Raw genomic sequence first — 20,294 nt, 5'->3', positions numbered from 1 at the left:
ATATTTGAGGTATTGTGAAGGTATCATGAAGGAAGACACAGACAACAGATTTAAATTTGTACTCAAAGTAGGTTGGTTCAACTTAAAATGTGGGGTGGAGTAAGGCCTAACTTGCCCAATGCTAAGGTGGGATTTCCCTACCTACAGAAAACTAAGTAAAGTCTTTGTCAGGATGTCCAAATTAAGTATCAGTCTGTGTCCAAAACCTATACTTGCCCTCACAACTAACTGTATACAATGTGTACGGATGACAGCCTGAAAAGAATAGTGTTCAAAAGTAAGTTCAGAGCTCTCTCCAGCTCTTGGCTTAGGATCAGCTTCCCCTTCCGTAAGTTCAAAATAGTTATCATAATATTGGGATTCTCTTCCTCAAGAGTTCAAACCTTCTTGCTTCCAAAAATAACACAGTTCCTTGGGACACCTCCCAAGTTGGGGTTCCGGTCCCCAAGAGTTCAAATCTTTCAGCTTTCAAGAAATGACACAGGTTCTTGGGACACTTCCCAAGTCAGGGTTTCCTTCCCCAAAAGTTCAAAGCTCCCATCTTTCAAAGATAACAGTTCTATTTCTTAACTTCAGTTTGTCATACAAGGGTGTGGCAACATATAAGCTTGAAAACAAATACACTTTTGTTGACTTTTTTCAAATAGGGCACTCGGTCGAGGTGCAGTTGTCGGACCACAAGGTCCACCCATTACAGTTCACGCAACCGATAGCCCTTCTTATGGCTTCCATCAACATTTAGCCACTGGTTCCACCTGACGGTGATGCTTAGTTGGTTCCTCAGTGTCCCACTCTTAAGACACTGACCCGTGGCTGGCTTAGCCACCAACACTTTATTATTCTTGTTTGTATTCCTCTGGTTCTTGCCAACACAAATTTTTCTCAGCTTGCAATGCCTGGGCCCCACTTGGCTTTGGGACACTCTTTAGTTTCTCATCTTTATACCTTCCTTGGTATCGTCTTGACTTCGACACTACTTGTTTCATGTGCCCCTCCTAGATTCGGTCCAACACCTACTCTCTCATTTTCACACCTTTCTTGGTATTCTTTTGACCGTCTTAACATGTGTTTTAAGGGCCCCTCTTAACCTAGTGCTAATACTGTATTTCTCACTTGCGCACCCTTTGTGTTTTTTTTCCTTGACTTTGGCAATACCTGTTTCATAAATGATATTCCCTGATTTCTGATTCAAGTATTACTTGTGCTTCACTCCATTCATGAGCATTCAATTGACTTTGTACGGCATTCACAAGTGCTTTCAATACTTTTTACTCTGTGCGGTATTCACAAGTGCTTTCAATCAATTTAAGTTCCCTTGATATCTTGACAATACTTGTTCCAGTATTCAACAGTACTTTTAATCACTTGCCATTCATTCAGTATTTGTAAAGGACTTTGTTTACGTTACCAGAGCGCCCCGGTAGGAGCGTGTATTGGCTTTACACTCAACGGTCGCACACGGCAGCGCTCTTCCTCTTGCCGTCCTGCACAATGGGCTACTCCACTCTTCGGCAGCTTCCCCGCTTTCCTGGCTTCCTTTGATGGCAGCTGCGGTCACAGGGAGCTCCACAAATACTCTCCACAAGACCTGTTCTGGCGGATAGCAGGACCTCCGGACCCTCGCACAGCCGACCACGGCTATGGCGTCCCCTTCTCCTGTGCAGCACTGCTCCAGACACCTGGTTCTCCAGCTTCCTTTCTTACAGCTCGTTCGTTCTCTCGCAGAATGGCGGGCATTTTTATATCCATCAGGTGTGTTAAGTGCCCCCAGGTGTCGGTCATTGAGTTATCTTGCCAGACTCTGGAGGAGTCCATTAGGCAGACATGCCTTGTTGCTCCTCTGGTATGCCTCCATATCCCTCTTCCTTGTCTCAGTACCAGAGTGGTGTTTGGAATTGTCTGATTGAATAAAAGAAGCTTTTACATCTCTGCTTGGTCTCTGATATATGTGTGTGTCAGTGAAATGAGGATGTGGCCTCCTAGTTAGTCTCTTCCTCGTCCCAGTACCAAGGTGTCGTTTCTGGGGAACAGTTTGGAAGTAGGAGAAGGGAAAGGGTTGACAATATTCCACAAAGGCTTTAGGATAGAGGGCTCATTATGTAAGCGGGAAGAGGGATACAGTGTCTCATCTAAGGACGTCCTCTCACCATTCCCCAAGTTCCCTCCACCCAGCTGATCCTCCCTCGCATATCCACCAAAATTTGGGATCCAAAAGCGATGGTCTTTCCCTGGCCACCTGAGAGGAGGATTCTGAGGCAAAAGAAGTGAGTACAGCCTAACTTGACATTGGCTTGATTTCTTCAGACCTCCATAATGATGTCGGTGAGCATGATTGCCTGATACTGAAAGACGTTATCATAGGGACAGACCATTTTCCCTTTTTCACTCCCTGGCCCTATGGCCCCCATACCTACAATTTAATAATATGCACAGACAATCATCAAACAAGGGAGATGTAATAGTGTAGGCAAAAAAAAATACATTGTAATGTTCTATAAATGCATAGAAATGCCTTCAAAAGAAGCCCCATCATGATGAGAGAACGGTGGAATCAGAAGTTTTCAGGCTGAGAGGGGATGGAATACTTCAGTGAAATATATTTTATTTAAATAGACATCAATGAAAAACAAAATTAAAGTACCTTTCACTGTAAATGCAGTCATCGAGGTACATACAAAACCCACAAAGATGTCAATAAAAAGAAGTCGATAAGAAGAGATACAAACATCATGTTTGAGACGGTCTACAACACCTACGAAGCAGTATATTCAAAACACCACTCTACTGGGACAATTCACCATCTTCAGGGCCCGTTGGATCACCGCAAACCAAGACATTACCAGATTGGAAACAAAGAATTGCTAGGGGCTGGTATACACCCTACCTCTGGAGCCGATTGCCATATTGCCCGCCTTCACCCGACGCTTCAGGAAGGACCTGAGAACCCTAGAATATCCTGCCAGTTCTGATCACTCTTCTCTGACCTACCTATAACTCCTCCAGAGCGCTCATCGTCCCAGCTTCCCATAGCCTTCTGGACAATCTCTACCACCCCTGCAGCCTACCTGTAACCCCCCCCGAGCGCAGTCAATATGTACAGCGCTGCATTGCTTTCCAGCTTGGGTTCCGCTTTGTAAATCCATACTAAAATCCATACTAAAATCCATCACACTAAAATTAATAGGATATTTTTTTTAAAAAGTAAGTCGTAAGGGCATGGAAAGGAAAGGGAAAACATAAAGAAACAAAGCAAAAAAAAGTAAAATGCACAGAGAATGTCCGCCTTTATTGATCATGAAGGGCAACTATTACCTTAAGGAAAACATTTGCACACCAATGAAAAAAAGAACAGTTGGTTAGATTACGGTGAAATGCATTGAATTGGATTTCATTGAACTGTCTTGAGGAGAAATTACATAAATCTGTGTCTCGTATGTGATGGCTTTCTCTGGCTCTGCTACAGAACACAGCCTAAATGCCACCATTATCCATTCCATTCGGGAGACACTAGTCCAGTCCTGCTTTTCAATTTGCATTCTTGAACTTGTAGTTCTCGATTTCCTCATGATAAACCTTGGACTACAAGGCCCAGAATGCCCAGTCAAAACGAATACTGGAATACTGAATGGATTGGATAATGTTGGCATGCATGTCAAAGTTTCACTTTGCCGTGCAGGGGTCGGGGAGGGAATATGTAACTCGTATATCTGAGCTTCCCCTAGCTTTGCCACCATTCACAATGTCATTAAAGGTGTAGGGAAAGGCAAGATTCTAAGTCAGATGATAAAGGGGTGATCCTTCAGGAACTTCAGGAGATCAGGCGTACGGCACAGATAAATCATGCAGGAGTTTATGGAGTCCTGAGTGTGTAGTGTTTTAACATCAAAACACACGTATGTGTATTAGCTGTTCGCAAACAGGTTTGTTGGTCATCCTTAGGCGTCGGGTTGGTGGGTAGCAATCCATCACTCTGAGGCCCTTTTCTGACAGACCATAGTAATTTCTGTGCGAAAGAGGATCCAGTCGTGGATGTCCAATGCTTACCTGAAGCTCAATATCTGCAAGACTGAACTCCTACTGATGACCAACAACAGCAAAACAACTGGACATTCAGACTTGGCTCTCTGCTACCTTGAAGGCTTCACACCCCAGCTGGAGGTAATACCCAAAATGATTGAGGAAGAAAAGACTGAATCCCAAAAGACCGAATTTGGGATGCCCAATTTGGCCATATATCTATGGGGGGGGGATGTTAATATAAAATGTTGAGGGGTAACAGAGGGGTGACAGAGGGGCTGCAGGGGTCTCCCCCGCATATATGTTCTGTCAAAGGGGGAGAAGAAAAATTAGGTCTTTTGGCATTCGATTTTTTTTCTTCAGACAATTGATGGTTAACCCAGCTGGACACCTGCCCCAAGGTGGCTTCAGAGCTGCCAGAGGCACAGAAACTGCTCTACTGAACAGGCGTGATGACTTGCTCTCTAATCCTGACTCAAACTCTCCATTCGTTCTTATCCTCCTGGATCTTTCCTCTGCCTTCGACACAGTCAATCATGCAATCCTGACAAATTGGCTACATGACATCCTGGGCATCACAGGCCTGGCACTGGACTGGTTGACCTTGTTCATCTCCAACCAACCTTCCCAGGTCCAACTTGACCCTTTTCTCTCCCCTATCACAATCTCCACCTGCGGCGTCCCTCAAGGCTCTATCCTCTCGCCATGGCTTTTCAACATCTACCTTGCCTCTTTGGCCCACTTGATATATTCCTTCTCTCCTCACTTCCAGTGTTGTGCAGGTGACAGGCAGCTCTCCTTCAAGCTTCCCTCTTCTCCCTCCTCTTCCTCCTCTCTCATCCCTGACTGTCTGACTGCTATTCAAGCATGGCGTCCTCTATGGGTCCCCTCCCCTCACACTCTTATGTGGCAAAAAACCTTGGTGTCATCTTTGATTCCCCTCTCTCCTAATCTCCTCACATTACATACCTTGCCAAGAAGCCCCACTATCAGCTGCAGCTCCTCAGAGGTATTCTCCCTTTCCTCACCTTCCCCCAGAAACTCAATGTCTCCAGAGCGCTGGTCCTCTCTAGGCTTGACTACTGTAACAGCCTCTTCTTCAATCTTCCTTCTTCCTTCCTTTGTCCCCTTCAACTAATCCAGAATGGGACTGCAGGACTTATTCTTGGCCTCAACCCCAGGGACCGCATCTCTCCAGCCCTAATTTCCCTCCACTGGCTCCCATTTACAGCTATGATCTCATTCGAGACCCTCTGCATCATCCACAAGGCTTTCTAGGGCCTGGGGCCCTGCTACATCCTACCCTCTCTCCCTAAATACCTCCCTGCTAGAGCCCTTCAGTCCCCTAGCTCCAACTCTCTGTGAATCAGACACTTCTCTAAGCAAAGAGTACGGGGTAGATGTCTCTCCTCCACAGGATCCTCCCTCTGGAATGGTCTCACTGCCCCTCTCAGGCTTGAGCCGGATCTCCACAAGTTCCGAAAGCTCCTCAAGACCCTCCCCCTCCCCTGCTAAACCCTTCTTCTGCCTCATTGACTGGCTGCCTGGTTCCCTCTGAGTACTACGGGGCTCCAGGCCCCCCACCCATCCTCCCCCTTCCCTGCACCTACCTGCATTCCCTGGCACTTGCCCTCTGGCCTCCCGTTAGTACTTGCACTTCGGCTCTTCACCCTTTTTCCATCCACATTAGCACTTGTTTTTGCACAGACGAGCACCCCCCCTCCTCGCACTTCTTGTTCTGCACTTGCACGATCCAGATGTCACAAGGCCTAGTAGGACCTTATTGTATCTTTCTCCCTTGTCCCCCCCCCTTTTTTTTCTTGTGGCGCCTTGAAACACCATTTGTTGTATAGGCGCCTTACAAATATCCAGTAAATAAAATAAAGTCCTTTGGGTTTGACATCGACAGACACCTCTCCTTCAAACAGCACATAGTAAGGAAGACACAAACGGCTTAGTACCAACTTTCCCTCCTGCGGAAAATCAAGCCCTTCATCCCAGAAGACAACTTCAGATCCTCTGTCCAAGCTTTGGTCCTACCTCACGTGGATGGTGGCAATGACCTCTTGGGAGGCCTTCCAGCGACTACCCTGGCTCCGCTTAGATGCGGGTTACATGCTTCTGCACAACTGAAAGGACTGTGCAAATTCAACCACATCACCACAACTGTCATCAAACTGCACTGGCTCCTGATGCAAGCCAGTATCATTTTCAAATCCTGCTGCATCATCTACAAGGCTGTTAACCTGAAGTGCCCAAGGTACCTCACTGAGAAACTCAGCATCTCCGGAGGCCTACGATCCACCAGAGGTAAGGATGGGTGCAAACTTTAACTTTGCTGGTGCACGAGGAAAAAAAACAGAAGACAGACCTTTTCTGTCTATGCCCCAAGACTCTGGAACCTCCTCCCCATCAAAATTCGACTTGCCCACTCGTTTCTCCAGCTCAGGAAGGAATTCAAGACCATGCTCTTAAAGGAATAGCTTGTCCCTAACACCTAGGTCCATACATCATACAGGCCACACCAAAGCTGTGACTGCGGGATATGATCCCCACTGTTTTCCCCCTGGTTACTTGTAGACCCATTGCTAGCAATTGCCCTCCCTCCCCTGTTGTCAGATCTCCACTCCCTGTTTCTCTGATCTCTAACCTTATTCTTTCCCCTATGATTGCAAAGCACTACATTGCTTCCTGAAGCTAGGTCTGCACTCAATAAATACCCTAACAATAATAATAATAATAATAATAATAGCATGAATAATAAGAGGCAGATCATCATGAAGTCAATGCAGTACTTCACTGGAAGTGAGTGAAGGGCTTTAGTATCCGAGAGATGTGGTCAGAGCACTTCAGGCCAAAGGTGATGAGACTGATGAAACTCTACACCATCTGAAATGTATGAGGGTTTCTCCTGGAACCCAGAATAGATCCAACTGCAGTAGGCAAGGTGGAGCAAGAGAAATGTAAGGGTAAGATTTATAGTGAGGATTGGAGAAGAGGCAAAATACCCCTCCAAGGCTGTATGTGCGAGAAGGGTGTTTTAGTGACGGCTTTCCCCTATGGGTCAAAGGAGAGGTAATTGTCCAGGGAAACTCCTACGTTTCATACCTACGTTCTGAGGAATGCCACCTTTCAGACTGTCACTTTCTCAGAAAGAGAGAGAGAGAGAAGGGAATGTGAATCTTATACTTCTCTTGTCTCTCCGCCACTGACACAATTCACAGTGTTATTTTGTCTGCGGAAAGCAAGGGTTGGAATGGGTGTTTCACATGCCAGAGCATTCCCCGGATGTGCCACATTTCACATGGTATCTTTATCCTGAAGGAATAGAAGAGGGACTGTCTATGGGATATGTGTTGATATTGATATTTTATTTCTATCGCGCTCGCACACAAGTGTTTCAGAGCGCGACAAGGCAAGGGAGGGGAACAGGGGAGAATAAAACAACGATCTTACTAGGCCCAGTGACATTGAGAACGTGCAAGTGCATGGGAGAGGGGGAGGGGAAAAGTGCATGGAAGGGGGAGAAGTGGAAAGTGCGGAGCAAAGGAGAAACTGATAAATATTAATAAAGGCAACAAACAATGGTAGTGCAGCCAGCAATTGGCTTTGTATGAACTTTCCATAGATGATCTATATGTGTGTTCTCCTTGGTGTCGCACATCTAGTTCCCCCTAGAAAGGCGCTCTGTCTTGTAATATATTGTGCTCCATTGTGTCTCCCATCTAGGTGTCCCAGGTAGAGTGCTCTGCTTTGTCTCCTATCTAGGTCTCTCTAGAAAATCTCATTGCATTGTTGTATATTGCTTTATTATTGTACCTAGAAAATTGCATTTCATTCCTCTAGCTTGCACTCTACATTCTGTCTCGCATCTGGGTTCGCAATTGGGTATCCCGTAGAAAGTGCATTGCATTCTTCTGCATGGTGTTGCACATCTGGACATCACTTATAAATCACAGAGGAGTATTTCTTTATTGCGCTCTATTGTGTTCACATATTGGGCTATACCTAAGAAAACACACTGCATTGTTCTATATTTTGCCCTGTTATGTTTCACAGCCAGTTATCCCTAAGAAAGCTCAATGCACTATCCTGTGGTCTATGGGACTTACATCTAACTGTCCCTTAGCAAGTGCATTGCATTGTGTCTACGCTGTGATCTATTGCGTTCAATTCCAGGTATTCCTAAGAAAGCACATTGCATTGTTCTACAGGGTGTCTCACATCTATAGATCCCTAAGAAAGCCCGTTGCATTGTTCTACAGGGTGTCTCACATCTATGAAAGCACGTTGCATTGTTCTGCAGGGTGTCTCACGTCTATGGATCCCTGAGAAAGCACATTGCTTTGTTCTGCAGGGTGTCTCACGTCTATGGATCCCTGAGAAAGCACATTGCTTTGTTCTGCAGGGTGTCCCACGTCTATGGATCCCTGAGAAAGCACATTGCTTTGTTCTGCAGGGTGTCCCACGTCTATGGATCCCTGAGAAAGCACATTGCTTTGTTCTGCAGGGTGTCTCACGTCTATGGATCCCTGATGCATTGTTCTACAGGGTGTCTCACATCTATTAATCACTAGGAAAGCACATTGCATTGTTCTACAGGGTGTCTCACATCTATTAATCACTAGGAAAGCCCATTGCAATGTTCTACAGGGTGTCTCACATCTAGGGATCCCTAAGAAAGCACACTGCATTGTTCTGCCCTGTTATGTTTCACAGCCAGTTATCCCTAAGAAAGCCTGATGCACTTTACTGTGCTCTATGGGGCTCATATCTAGCGGTCCCTTAAGAGTGTGCATTGCATTGTGTCTACACTGTGTTCTATTGAGTTCCATTCCAGAGATCCCTAAGAAATTACATTGCATTGCTCTGCAGGGTGTCTCACATCTAGGGATCCCAAAGAAAGTGCATTTCATTATCTCTATGTTGTGCCCTGTTGGTTGCACATCAAGGTGCCAATGAGAAAGCACCTTTGTCTATGTTTGTGCTTTGTTGTGGTTGTGTGTAGGTATCCCTGAGAAAACACATTGCATGTTTGTACATGATTTCTTACATCTTTGTATCCCTAAGAAAATGCACTTCATTGTGTCTTCATTGTCCTCTATTGTGCTTCATATCTAAGTATCCCTAAGAAAGGGAACTGCATTGGGTGTTTATTTTACTCATTGTGGGCCACATCTAGGGATCCCTAAGAAACCCACTAACAACCTCATACTCCACCTCTGTCACTCAGCACATGCACAGCAATGCCGCCAACACAAACGGCTCCCTTTGCCTAGACACTTCACAACTCTACATCTCTCGAATCAACGTACAAACCTCACCGCTGAACTAATACTCTGACAAGTCAAGCACTTTGAACCTCCCACCTAACATCAAAATGACAAAATGGTGTACAAATCAATACCCACCTAGAAAACCAGTTGCTTCTGGTTCTACAAGCACGAACAGGGACTACAACTTCTTGTCTTTTACCTCTCCAAACCCCTTTAGACCTCCTCTTGCCATTTCCAATCCACAAAGGTGACTGGAGATCATGCAAATGGCAGCAGTGTGTGTTGCAAATCCCAATAACATGTGGGAATGGAGGACAAGTCTATGTTATTGGTGTTGACTTTCTCTTCCTCTTCCACGTTTCACAAGATCACTTTTATCAGGAAGGAGGGAATATTTTACATGTCTGGACTTTTTCTTGCCCTGCCATATTTCACAATGTCCTTTTGCCTGGAGGAAATAAGAATAGCATGGGCATTTCTCGACTCGGCCACATTTCACAAGGTCACTTTACCAGGTAGACGTACAGCAGGGAATGTCTGTTTTACATGTCTGGACTTTCCCCTGCTCTGCCACATTTCACAAGGTCCCTTTACCAGGTAGAAGTACAGCAGGGGATGTCTGTTTTACATGTCAGGACTCCCTTTACCAGTTAGAAGTACAGCAGGGAATGTCTGTTTTACATGTCTGGACTCTCTCCTGCTCTGCCACATTTCACAAGGTCCCTTTACCAGGTAGAAGTACAGCAGGGAATGTCTGTTTTACATGTCAGGACTCTCTCCTGCTCTGCCACATTTCACAAGGTCCCTTTACCAGGTAGAAGTACAGCAGGGAATGTCTGTTTTACATGTCAGGACTCTCTCCTGCTCTGCCACATTTCACAAGGTCCCTTTACCAGGTAGAAGTACAGCAGGGAATGTCTGTTTTACATGTCAGGACTCTCTCCTGCTCTGCCACATTTCACAAGGTCCCTTTACCAGGTAGGAGTACAGCAGGGAATGTCTGTTTTACATGTCAGGACTCTCTCCTGCTCTGCCACATTTCACAAGGTCACTTTACCAGGTAGTAGTACAGCAGGGAATGTCTGTTTTACATGTCAGGACTCTCTCCTGCTCTGCCACATTTCACAAGGTCACTTTACCAGGTAGAAGTACAGCAGGGAATGTCTGTTTTACATGTCAGGACTCTCTCCTGCTCTGCCACATTTCACAAGGTCCCTTTAGGACTCTCTCCTGCTCTGCCACATTTCACAAGGTCACTTTACCAGGTAGAAGTAGAGCAGGGAATGTCTGTTCTCTCTCCTGCTCTGCCACATTTCACAAGGTCCCTTTACCAGGTAGAAGTAGAGCAGGGAATGTCTGTTTTACATGTCAGGACTCTCTCCTGCTCTGCCACATTTCACAAGGTCCCTTTACCAGGTAGAAGTAGAGCAGGGAATGTCTGTTTTACATGTCAGGACTCTCTCCTGCTCTGCCACATTTCACAAGGTCCCTTTACCAGGTAGGAGTACAGCAGGGAATGTCTGTTTTACATGTCAGGACTCTCTCCTGCTCTGCCACATTTCACAAGGTCACTTTACCAGGTAGAAGTACAGCAGGGAATGTCTGTTTTACATGTCAGGACTCTCTCCTGCTCTGCCACATTTCACAAGGTCCCTTTAGGACTCTCTCCTGCTCTGCCACATTTCACAAGGTCACTTTACCAGGTAGAAGTAGAGCAGGGAATGTCTGTTCTCTCTCCTGCTCTGCCACATTTCACAAGGTCCCTTTACCAGGTACAAGTAGAGCAGGGAATGTCTGTTTTACATGTCAGGACTCTCTCCTGCTCTGCCACATTTCACAAGGTCCCTTTACCAGGTAGAAGTTGAGCAGGGAATGTCTGTTTTACATGTCAGGACTCTCTCTTGCTCTACCACATTTCACAAGGGCACTTGTCAGGCAGGAGTAAAGGAGGAACCGGTATCTTATAGGTCTGGACTATCTCTTGCCCATCTACGTTTTACGTTTTGCCATTGTCCTGGCAGGTGGAGTGTCACCCATACCTGAACCAGAAAGAGCTGTTGGAGCACTGCAGGGACCGAGGGATCATCCTCACGGCCTACAGTCCACTCGGCTCTGCACATCGACCCTGGGCCAAACCAGATGAACACAAACTCATGGACGTCCCACAACTTCTACACTTGGCCCGAAAGTACGGCAAGTCGCCGGCGCAACTAATTCTACGGTAAATCTCCTTAAATATGACCTTAAAATGTAAAGTACGCTTCTGAAAGTCAACCCACGAAACGAAGAGGCGTTTACAAACAATGATCTGCTTTCCAGTAAGTGTGCTGTTCTCCCATTTTACATTCTGTGGGCCTGAGGGAAATGGCATTTTTCATCGTGGAAGTGAGGAGTGGAACTGACAGATTGTGTATTATTGTTGACATGTAAAAGAGGGGATTGCATGTGTTGCTAAAAATGCTTAAGGACATCATAACACATTTTTAGTTAAGAAGGATCTAAAAATGTGATACATTATTTTGCTGATTGAAAAATGGGAAGAGTCATTTTAGGTACAATAGTGTTACCTAGGGGATAGTGTTATAACCCCATGAATAGCCTCAAGCAATGACCCTTCTTGACATGTCACCGCATTGGAATGCTTGACTGTCACATCATCTAGCCACAGTCATTTCACTGCATATGGTAACCAGCTGTTTCACCACATTTGCTGCGGCATTTATCTAGGGGACGGGGGTTTAAGGGTACATCTATTATTGAATATTAAGATGTGGGGTGTGGGGAGGGGTACGGATGCATGGAAGGAGGAGAATGGGGTTCAAGGTCCTGTTGCAATCTGAAATTTGACGTTGTGCAGATCACCATTTTTTTTCCATAACAATAGCTGCAAGACGTGAGGACAAGATGTTACTTCTCTGCCTACGCCAACACACAATAGGCTGTGTTCCACTGAAGTTTTACAAACCCAGTCTTGTATGTCTTTGTTTTTCATTGTTGTCTTAGAGCCTTTTCTTTGTTGGTGTAAATACATTTATACCTTATACACACTGTCCCAAAGGAGGGTGATCTTAATTCTGTGTTGATGAACACCAGGCAGCATCGTCCATTTATGCCTCAATGGTAAGATTCGGTAGATCCATTTAACATGTTAGAAATTGGTTATTTGTTACCTTTTTCTAGTTTTGAAATTGACCAGTTTGGTGCTTGTTAGCCACAACTTCATATGTGAAGGCAACGCGCCCACCAGCGGATGCACCATTCTGTCTCAACATCTAGCCATAGATTGAGCACAGTGGTTGGTACTTATAACTCACAGTGTTTACGGAAAGTTATGAGAAATGTCACGGGCGTATTGTTATACGCTGTTTAGCATTCATTATTTCTTTATATTTGTGATTCCAGACTTTAATTGGGGGTAGGGGAGAGGAAGGTGGTATAATTCCTCCACTTCCATGCAACCCTTCAGTTTATTTTCAACATAAACAAGTAACAAGCAGTTTGTTGGCCTGTCAGGGGCCGTCCTATCCATGTCGGTCAACATCGCCCGCTCACATCAAGACAATGCCAACCGCCTTGCACCGCCGATGCTAGTTATGGAATAAAGGTGAAGGCAGGCAATGCCGGATCCTGTCTTTTGATGGAACTTTCTGAGAACCTCAGGGGGGAAAAGGGGATCATATCTCAAAGAAAAGACACCTGCATGTGCAATGTTGACGGGCTTCTGCCACTGTGCATGCTTGCCAGACACCTAGCCCATTCAGATTCAACATGGCGGCCTACCACTGCGTACCCTTGATTAATCCAGCACTTCTTGCTCCGCTAATACAGGGGGTTCCAGGATCCAAACCAGAAAGACTCACCTGTGCAAGAGCTGGGGGCTCCGTTACTTACCACCCTGAACCTCCTGCTGCCATCCGGCATTCTGCTCACAGCGCCTGGGCTGCACTTTAGCAAAAGCAAAACAAAAGGAGTGATGGCTGGAAGGTTTAGAATGAATCTTAACCACTGGCATTGCTGTGGGCAACCCTCCAGACCATCGTATTTCCCCTGTCAAGCCATTACAGAAGGGGAAAGACCATATGCAAATCAGGATTTGTCCCACCCCAAAAGAGACAGTCCAGCCCAAACCGCATGATCACATCCCTTCTGCACGAAACCACATGCATCCCCAGGCATGTTTCGGCCTTGATGGGCCTCATCAGTGAGGAGTAGCTTGGGTCTCTAGGGCCAGCTAGCTGGACCCCTTTTGCAGTGGCGCAGACGGGCTAAAAAACGGTGGTGTGGAAAGTTGCCCAGAGAAGTGCCAGTGGTTCAGATTTATTCAAAACCTTCCACCCATCACTTTTTTGGTTGTAGTTTGTCTCCCTGAATGAGAGAGCGTATGCCCAGACATGGGTCCCTTGTTTGCTGTGCCACAGGGAACCAAGCTGAACCTCACCAAGGAGGCCCAACAAGGCCAAAACATGTCTGGGGTTGCTTGTGTTTGCATGCAGAGGGGACCTAGCCTAGCAGTTCGGGCTGATCTGCTACAATTGGTGGTAGTACCTGACTAATTTCCATATGGCTGGACCCCTTTTGCAATGACACAGATGGGCTAAAAAACGGTGGTTTGGAAGGTTGCACAGAGCATTGCCAGTGGTTCAGATTTTTTCAAAACCTTCCACCCATCACTTTTCTGGTTGCAGTTTGTTTCCCTATGTGAAAGAGGGTATGCCCAGATGTTACTCCCTTCTCACTGCACCATAGGGAACCAAGCTGCACCTCACTGAGGGCGCCCAACAAAGCCAAACATGTCTGGGGTTGCTTGTGTTTCCATGCAGAGGGGATCTTGCCCAGCAGTTTGGGCTGCTTTGCTACTATTGGTGGCAGTACCTGACTAATTTTCATATGGCTGGACCCCTTTTCCAATGGTGCAGATGGGCTAAAAAACAGTTGTGTGGAAGGTTGCCCAGAGCAGTGCCAGTAGTTCAGATATATTCAAAACATTCCACGCATCACTTTTTTGGTTGTAGTTTGTCTCCCTATCTGAGAGAGGGTATGCCCAGACGTGGGTCCCTTGCTCGCTGTCCCATAGGGAAGCAAGCGGCACCTCACTGATAAGGCCCAACAAGACAAAAACATGTCTGGGGGTGCTTGTGTTTCCATGCAGAGGGGACCTGGCCTAGCAGTTTGGGCCGGGGACCTACCATTGGTGGCATTACCCGACTAATTTGCATATGGCTGGGCTTTTCTGTCAGCTAGGACACAATCACTTTTGTTGCTTCCTTTTTCTTCTGTGTCTGCCCCTCTTACATGTGGGATCCCGCAGGGATTGACAATCTCCCCTCTTTTGTTCACTATTTACCTGCTTCGTCTGACTAAAATCATTCATGCACATGGCTGTAGATTCTATTCTTACGTTGATGACACGCAACTGGTTTTGCGTGTAAACCGTGATCGGGAACACGCTGCTAGTCGTCTCCGCAGTTGTCTGCCGGACATCAGGGATGGATGCAGAAGAACTGTCTCAAGCTTAATGCAGAAAAGATGGAGGTCATGGTCCTTGGTGCTTATAAGTGAGGTCTCACCCTGGTCAGCTGCCTTTTGGCCTCCCTTTTTGTGCCATCTACTCACCCCAGTCGACACTGTGGAAAATCTTGGCATTAAGATTGTATCTTCTCTGTTGAACCTCAGATCAAGGTCAGATGCAGGTCCATCCCATTCATACCAGCGAAACTGCGGGGGATGGTGGTGGCCACTGCAGTGATTGTCACCCTGGATTATTGCAACGCAACATTGTTTGTGCAGCCTAAAACTATTCTTAAGGATTTGCAAGTCGTGCAGGATTCTGCTGCCTGGTGAGCGGGTGGGCTTGCTAAGTTTACCCAGACTTCGGCTGTCCGTCAAAAGCTTCATTGGCTCCAGATTCAACGGCGTATTAAAGTCCTATGCCTGGTCCATCGGGCCTTTCGTGGATTCGGAGCCTCCTAACTTTGTCATAAAATTTAAAGGTATTTTCCTTCTCTGACTATTCAGTCAGCAAATCGTTTCCTGCTTTCCTGCTTCAATTTCACCGGTTTCGTAAATCCACTCTGGGTGGTAGAGCTTCTTCCATCGCTGCCACCGCCTTATGTAACGCTATTCCTTTGTCCGTTTGGACCATCACTAAGCATCCCTATTTTCGAAAAGTTCTGAAATCTTTTTTGTTTAATTCTAAGTAGGGATCGCCTTCCGACTCTCTTTTCAGTCTGTTGACTTTTGTTTATGTTTTTTTTTCCCTTTTTCTTTCTTCTGCTTCACCGGTAGTCAGATAAACCCTGGGGTGCGAATGGCTTTCACCCACACTGTGGGGTGTGAACATGGCCTTTCACCGCCCCCAGCCCTAGCTAAGGCCTTTGCTCCACTCTGGCCTACCTAGGCTCAGGCTGGCAGGCCGTTAAACTCCATGTCTGCGCCCCCAACAGCGGGGGTTAAGGCCATAATAAACTCTTCTTTGCAGCCTTTGAAGTCTCATTTCTGGAAATCGATTACAGGCATCATCTATTGTTTGTTGCAAACATTTGTTAGGTCATGCGGCCTTACTGAAGACCTACATGGTGCTCGCTTCCAGTGGCACCAGCTAGGAGAGTTATTTCTGCTAGTTGTAGGGTGCCATGGTGGGTAGGGGATGTAGGCTACTCAGTACAGGGTGGTGTGGCATTTACATTTTTTCAAATTTCTCACAGAAAACACACCAACACACACACACACACAACATACTGGTTACGGGCAACTTGCTGTTTGGGATCTCCATGACTAGAATTAGAACTACATGAACACTGATGTTGGGTGTTGATATCATGTTAGACGCAGCCTCTCACACAGCCCCATACATATTTAATAAGGCCCAGACACCAGGCTGCATTATGCTCTACTTTATTCTTCGCACTACCATTTGTAACTGAACTGCCTCCTCCCCTTCCGCCCACCCCGTTCCCTGTGTCGTCTAGCACCCTCACCTATCAGCTGATCATGCACGTGATCGGGAGGACACTACAACCCCCCTTTTTAAACATGAAGTTAAACTTTACTCCATTTCCTCAATCAGGCTCTTTGGCTTGTTTTGGGCTCTCTGTGGCCATCCTGGTGGAGCCTCTAGAACTCTATCAGGGCTGGAATGTTCTGGAGGGCTTCAAAATTCGCCATCAGCCTCTTGTCAATCACTGTCGTAGGGTTCTTCTGACGCCTTAGTTTCTGCATCACCTCTCTGTGATTCTCCCTCCAGTGTCTCTGGAAACCTCTGGAAAAGCAATGAATTCCAGGTTATTTGCCACTGCCTGTTCCTTGCCATTATCAGTGAGTTTTTGACTCTTTTGACAATCAGCAGGGCACTGCTGAACGCTGCAGTGTGTTTGTGAGGGCGATATTGCCTTACAATGACGGTATCTCCTTCTTGGAGGTTTTCTTCCCTTGCTTTCCGTCTTGTGTCAGCATGGTGCTTCATATCTGCTTTAGCAAAATCATCTCTCTCTCTCACCTCCTGGTCTTCTGAGTATCCTTCCTCAGGCAGTGTGATGTGTGATAATCGAGTTCTGATGGTTCGCGCAAACATGACCACCAATGGAGTCTTCCCCGTGGTGCTATGTGGAGTATTTCTACAGTCTCTCAAGAGTTGATAGAGAATCTTCTCCACTGGTTCTACAGTTAAATGGGCAATCTGGACTGTGCTTTTGACGTTGTGCATGAAGTGTTCTACTGTCCCTTTGGCTTGCAGCCGCAGCGTAGTAATGCTTTTATGTCTGAAACCGATGTACTCAGCAAATGTCTTGAAGTCCTGTCCCGTGAATGGGGAACCTTTATCGGATGTTACTACTCGTGGTACTCCATACACCGTGAACATCCTATCCAGTGCAGGGATGGTGTGATAGGCCGCTGTGGAAGCCACTGTCTGCTTGTCGGGGTAGCAGGAGTATTTGTCCATGGCTACGAGTATATGGCAGTGACACTGCCGGGTTCTATTTGTGCTATGCAGGCTGTGAAATTGTAGGTTTGTACTTGTACTGTGCACTGGTGGACTAGTGGGGTCACCCTGCAGGATGAAATGTTTAATGTGACCCAGGTACCCCCTACTGCCTCAACTGTGTCGGTATTTAGCAGCTTGAGTTTCCAGAATGAGGGTGGAGGCTGGATTGTTCTCTCCCCTCCTCCACAGTGTGTGTTAGATTGACTCAGCAGGGATATTACTGGCCCTTGATGGATCAAAGTCACAATAGTATGTATGATTCATGCACGTTGCTTCTCATGCGCACTGTTGGGCATGCTGCTGTGGGCGAGCGTACCTTTAGACTGATGTCTTGCTCTCCAACCAGTGCGCACTCCCGCGCAACCTTCACAGCATATAGCTGCTCAATACTGCGTCAGCAGGGCTCCGATACATTCAGTTTCGGCGCGCCTCCTCCGGCACATGTGCAGCATGCCACCTCCAGCGCTCGCACCAGCGGGTACGATGAGATTCCTTTAATGGCCAATGTCAGGTGTTCCTATGTTAGCCGCAGCCTCCCACATGGCATCATACATATTTATGAACACGCGGACACCACGCTGCATTATGGGCTTCTTTATTCTGCGCACTTCCACTTGTAACAGAACTGCCTCCTCCACGTCAACCCACCCCGTTCCCCTGCCTTCCGGCGCCCTTCCCTATCAGCTGATCATGCACGTGATCAGGAGGACACTACAACCAACATGACGGAAGACCCCCATCTCTGTCAATGACATATTTTCCCGATCCTGGGGGCACTACCTATTTCATCTCCTTCTAGTCGAACTCCAGGGGGAAATTACTCTGATCCACAAATCCCTCGTCTTTCCACCTGGAAACTGTGGAGGAAGAAGATGGTGGGAGATGTGTTTTTGCATCTGGATAATATGGACCAGAGGTAGGGTGGCACCATGGACCAGACATCGACACAAATGGAAACGCCCTCTGGGGCCCCGAGGATGTCATTCATGACATCTGAGTGGTCAGTCATCCATTCTGCTTGAAGAGCCCAGTTCCAGAAAGAAGTTTCAGGATCCCATGTAAGAGTGTTTCAAATAGTGATCACCCTGGGCCCTCTGCTTCATATCAGGACGGTGATGCCATTCGCCAAATGATAGGTGCCAACGCAGACTGCTTAATCCAGAGAGTGGGTGCGGAGGCACAGCCCTTTGGAGCGTCCTTGTGTTAGAAAAGAGAAAAAACTCGGAGCAATGAGAAGATGGGCAGCTTTCTTTCATGATTTCTTCTTTTCAAGGCAGTGTTGTAACCAGACCAAGGAAAGGTAAGGTCCCATTGATGCTACTCAAAAATTACCTAGAGCCACCCCTGTGCTAGAAAAGCGAGGAGTCCCCATGTTTCATGCACTCGATGGCTTGGACCTCAAATCCCATATGAAGCTACCCTAGAGAGGGACTGTCGATGTCCTGGTCTGGCCCAGTGCACCTCAGCGAATAGGTGCACTTCAGTTGCTATGAATTCCTCCAGTGTGTACACTAAGGCCAATACACCTTAAGCCTCTTTCAGAGTTTTAAATGTGTCCGAGTCTTCCCTGGTACCTAGAACAGTCAGTATTAACCTCTTTCATTGGCTCACAAGCGCTGGATATTCCTCCATGCTAGTTAGAACAATCTCCCCCCAGGTCTGGCCGCACCCTCCTGTCTACAACCCCTTTACTTTCCACGTGCATATATCTCGCCCAGAGAGCCAGTGCTATATGCAACAAGAAGGACCTATCAGACAGTGTGTAAATAGTGTGTAATGTTTGGATAGAATTATAAGAACTAAAAGAGTAAACCATTTATATTAGAGTTTGTGTTTATTTATTGGACTATGTTCCTTCTTTCTAATCAAATGGTAGTTTGTGTGGTTTGTAATAATATCCGTGTGCACGGCCACCCATCCATGCATCCTAGAATGCTATTCCGGTCTAGCAGCACACATAGCCATCCACACTGAAACCCCTGACGTACCTCAACACCTCTGCCATTAGGATACAGTGACACCAACTAAAAGAAATTTGGTCTAGATGGGCACACATCGAGTCTTCAGCACTAGCACTCTGTCCTAAACCACCAACAGCACCCATCAATGTGCCCAACCTCTGGCCTACTTACTGGAGCCTAGCCAGCCCACCTAAGTCCTAACCTGGCAAAAATGCACACAAGCATCTTTTAATTTAAACTCTTAGAACCTCCTAGACATTGACTCCTGTCACCAATGGCGTTCCAACCACAAAACACATTGAAGTCATACAAATGGGGAAAGGGTGCTATATAAATGACAAATACATTACAATACAATACATGACATATCGAAGTGAGGGGGATGTCCGCCTACCAGTCATCAACATGGTGGTCCCTGTCTGCCGACCGGGACAGGTGAAGACATTATAGTGCTGTAGATACCAAATGAGATGCGTATTAACACATAAGCCATGGATCGGTGCCTTTGTGCCAACTGTGATGCCAAAGATAACTCAGGGGGGCATATGCCAACAACCATCTACCTTGGACAGCAAGAAGTGCCAGTCGTTTAAAGAAATATCAGGATTAAACTGGGCATGTGCACGATCTGAATCTACACTGTGTGCTTTGGGTCTGGTAGCTGCTTGGAGGGTGCTGCACCCTGACTCCTGTTAATACTCATTCTAGTCCTCGGCACATTATGTTATATGTATAACAGGATTGATCTCATCTTAGTCCCTTCTTAGTGTCACACAGTTTTTTAATGATACATCTTTCCCTGAGCATTCACTGACCACTCCCTGGTGGTGTTTCAGATTATGTACCATTCTGAGTATCCCACGTAGTGATTGACATCACTAGCCGTGTTCAACGTGGCATTCAAAAGTGATGTCGGGTCACACATAGGGCCTCATTACGACCCTGGCGGAACGGATTAAACGGCGCCGTAAAAGGCTGCGGCGCCGTTCAACCCGTTCCGCCACATTACAAGTTCCCCTTGCAGGACACGTTAAACACGCCTGGGAAAACCAGGCGTGC

At 46.6% G+C, this 20,294-nt stretch overlaps 1 protein-coding gene across 1 annotated transcript in view; it reads left to right on the top strand.

Annotated features, from left to right (window-relative positions):
- The window catches only part of LOC138511262 (aldo-keto reductase family 1 member A1-A-like), a 253,297-nt gene that overhangs the window by 172,746 nt on the left and 60,257 nt on the right, over positions 1-20,294 (top strand). The window contains exon 6 of the mRNA XM_069626813.1: positions 11,315-11,514. Coding sequence (XP_069482914.1) covers positions 11,315-11,514 — 200 coding nt within the window. The remainder of the gene's footprint in view (positions 1-11,314; positions 11,515-20,294) is intronic.

Source organism: Ambystoma mexicanum, chromosome 6p (genome assembly GCF_040938575.1).
Source record: "Ambystoma mexicanum isolate Mex_15411 chromosome 6p, UKY_AmexF1_1, whole genome shotgun sequence".
NCBI classification, from domain to species: Eukaryota; Metazoa; Chordata; class Amphibia; order Caudata; family Ambystomatidae; genus Ambystoma; species Ambystoma mexicanum.
This window is presented reverse-complemented; position numbering and strand designations above follow the sequence as displayed.